Source organism: Sipha flava, unplaced genomic scaffold (assembly GCF_003268045.1).
Source record: "Sipha flava isolate LNK unplaced genomic scaffold, YSA_version1 126_pilon_pilon, whole genome shotgun sequence".
Lineage (NCBI taxonomy): Eukaryota > Metazoa > Arthropoda > Insecta > Hemiptera > Aphididae > Sipha > Sipha flava.
In genome coordinates, this window is record NW_020271752.1 from 1,179,466 (window position 1) to 1,183,351 (window position 3,886).

The 3,886-nt window shown below is 29.3% G+C and overlaps 1 protein-coding gene across 1 annotated transcript in view; it reads right to left on the bottom strand.

Annotated features, from left to right (window-relative positions):
- The window catches only part of LOC112694255, a 15,918-nt gene extending 12,499 nt beyond the window's left edge, over positions 1 to 3,419 (bottom strand). Inside the window, exons 1-2 of the mRNA XM_025569670.1 lie at positions 3,253 to 3,419; positions 1,156 to 1,392 (exon numbers count right to left, since the gene is read on the bottom strand). Of these exons, the coding sequence (XP_025425455.1) occupies positions 1,156 to 1,392; positions 3,253 to 3,350 (335 nt within the window). The 5' untranslated portion in view covers positions 3,351 to 3,419. The remainder of the gene's footprint in view (positions 1 to 1,155; positions 1,393 to 3,252) is intronic.
- Between the last annotated feature and the right edge of the window lie 467 nt (positions 3,420 to 3,886).

Genomic DNA, 3,886 nt, shown 5'->3' on the forward strand with positions numbered 1-3,886 from the left:
TTCGAATAAAAATGTATTCGACTAATTTTCAAATACAAATATTCGACTAATTTAGAAACAATATTATTCGAATAAAAATGTATTCGAATAATTTGGAAACAATATTATTGGAATAATTTGTGATCATAATATTATTTGAATAATTTTTAAACATAGTTATCCTATCTTAGTATTTATAGTAGTAGTTAGTACTAATTACTAAATATGTATTATGAAATAATGATTATAATTCTTCTAATTTGTCTTAGTAAACACTGTTTACTATTTAAAGTATAAAGTATAATAATTAAATGTATACATCTAGTTATTGAACCACAGCGTTGAACAATAATGGTTTAAATGACAATCGGATATGGTATACACGAACGTATTTGATATTGCTAAGATGTTAAGTTATTCGTGTTAAGGTGGTAATATATCAACTGATGTTATACGCGTCATGGTTGACCGTTGACGTGATGAGACGCCTCTCCCTTTGTCGTACAATATTTTAATATATATGTGAACGGATTTGGCCAAAAACGAAGAAGTGTTAGGTCTGCATAAAGTAGACGTAACACTGTGCGCTAAATTCCGACCAGAAGCAATGGTAAATTGATTAAAAGACCAATACAACAATACCATTCACTCATGCCTGTATCTCACTCGACCTTGGAGTCTCATCTCGCTTAGGGGTTTCGCCCTTTTTTGTACATGCAATTATCCATATTTAATTAGCTAGAGCATGATACTTACAGAATATATTTTTCATCAATCAAGTCTCCCGCTTCTCTAGAATGGTGTTTACGTTTGTAATAAATTGCATTTTATTTATTATTGATGTTATTTTTTTTATTGAAATATACAAATACCTTCATAATTTAAGAATAATTATTTCAGGGGCGGATCTGAAGAAGGTCGATCGAGACGAAAAATATATCTCTTGAGAGCTAAGGGTTTTTTAGACACTTCATTCCTTCCAGCCAGGGCTTAAGATAAATTTAAAATAAATTAACTATAATAATTAAAATGTATATATTTTGAACCATGGTTCAAGCCGGGTAGCGTGCTATTTGAGTTTCAAAGACTCTCCCTCCATCACACGTCGTATAGATCTGAATCAACTCTAGGTTATCGTAATAGATTAATAAAACAGCAATAATTATTAATACTTACTCTTCGTCTGTTTTATTTTGTCGCTCCCAACTCAACACAGATTCCAAGTTGAACGTGTTTGAATTAATCGGATCGTTGTGACAAATCGTGATTGCGGGGAACGGATTCTCCGATAAGTGTCGCGGTTCATTGATGTTGAATCTGTTTACTGGAGCACTGTACCATTTCAAGACTATGTCATATGACAAAAATACGGTCAATATAAAGGATCCAATCAACACACTTGTCCAATAGATCCTAAAAACATAAACGATTAATTTGACTTACGCACATAGATGTATGATAAATTTGTGTAAATCAAAAGTCATGACGATATTCAAATTATTATTACAACAACAACAACAACAAAAACAATGATGATGATTTATACGCAATGAATTCATATTAATATATTATAATGAGATTAATGATTTATCGCCATTATTGTGTGGATGTTTGTTGAATTGTGTGAAATAGTAATTAAAATGATTAATTATTCCTTAATACTTTTATACAGCTTAAATCTGTTTATTAAAAATTTAAAAATAATTAAACCGAGTTTATTGTGATCTATATGTTCATAAATTATGTGGAAATTGAGATTAAACAATACAACACTAATACATTTCATTTTGCAAAACAACTGTACTGATACACGTTATTATGGCGCTATTTATATTACGAAAACGCGGTAAATACCGCAGCCTGTGTAAAAAACAATATTTAGGAAATTTCAATATTTTATCAGAATTTACTTTTGTAAAAACTACACGGTGTTAGGCCTTAATAGGGATAAATTACTAACTACAGAGACTAGATTAAATTTAATCGGTTTTGTGTAAATATCGCGTGGCGTCAATGTTATATTTAGGTACTGTTGTACTGTTAAGAACTATACTCGTAATTTCCGAAACAGTGGGGCGCAATACACATACATTTGTCATTATATTAATTTCTAAGCTTAAGTCTATACTGTATTAATTTAGGATTACTCCATTGTGAACATACTTATTTATATAACATATTTATTTATTTATTATAAATGCCCACGTCTATTATTTAAAAATCAGAGTTCAGTTCAATCATAACATAATTATAATGGTAGAATATTCCAAATAAAAGTAACAATTTAACAAAAATAAAATAATATATATAATTAATTAACATCAAATGTGAGGTTCTCGTTGATGAGTAACATAATACGTATCAGAAATTAATTTTGAAAATAATTTTCGTTGAACTTAGAAATTAGGAAGATATTTTGAAAACGAGATGTATGCAAAGGGTTTTAAAATATATTTGGGATATCAAAGATGGAAATCTAGTTTAATTAGTTGTTAGAGTGCGAATAAATGTACGTACAATATTATGCAGGTTAAGTTATTATGTAGGTTATTTTGTAGGAACAAAGCGGCCACCCGATAACAGTCTCAGGTGTTCAGCATTTATAAATAAATTAATTGTGCTTCATGCAAATACGTGATGCTTACCGAAACGGCAGAAATGTATCTAAAATGCGATTTTCCAGATTCCGTATCGGTGAGTTGTTACTTCATAGTTTATACAGTATTGAACATCGCAATGCCGTTTCGAACACAATAGAATAGATACTACATACGTCAAATACTATCAATATTAATAAAAATCAATATGAAATAAGTGATTTACGCCTATTGATTGTAAAATCAGTAATTTCGTTATTATTATTTCTAATTCGAATATTTTGTATACCCATCGGTAATAATGTCGCCTATATGGTTTGGTTAACTTATTTATTCGTCAGTGTTTAAATGCATAACGAAATATACGATGTATTATAGTACCTACACACCGGTAGTTACATATTTCTAAGTATACATTACATTGTATTTATACAAAAATATAGATCTAAATTATTAACACATGACTGTCGAATGGTAATGCAAAACTATATTATATCATAACAAATGTATTTTATTCAGATAAAAAGTAGGTCACGTAATTTTAATGTTAGTAAAAATGACTCATGTGCATTTATTGAAAAGTATTTTAAAATTTTATTCTTACACGATTTCGTTAAGGATCAGAGGCCGCGGTATAGACTTATGGAGTGAACAAAAAAATATAAAAACTACTTACGATGAATACTTGTCGTCGTTCCAAAATTTATTTTTCAAACTTTGTTGTTTAAGTATACTTATAGCAGCATTAGAAAATTTACTCGCGATTTTTCTCATGGTTTTGGCTGCGTACGACAGAATAAAATAATTGTGTTTACACGTTAAGTCTATACAACAAACCCTTTAGAAATATGCATAATAAAGTCACATTTTCCATCGATTTTGATATAATAATTAAATTTTAATATTCTGTTTTCCCCTCGTTCCATTTCAACAATAATATTATCATGACTAATCGCATTATTACCAATTCTCAAGAGACGATCAGTACCGCACATGCGGATATTTAACGAAAAAAATATAATTTATGTGTTCGCAACAAATGTAATACGAATACATTATATTGGTTTTAAAAATGCATTGGCATTATTTTATTTATTTTTCGTGTTACTAATAAATTACAACTTCTAAATGCATGCTAACGTTTAAACAGTTCATCAACAATTCAAATGTCTAAACCAGCGGTTCTCAAACTGTGCTCCGCGGAACCCTAGGGCTCTGCTGGAAAAGTCTAGGGGCTCCGTGAGTATATATTAATTAACTAAATTTAAATATTATTATATTTCTTAGTTATTGAGGAAAAACACTGGTAT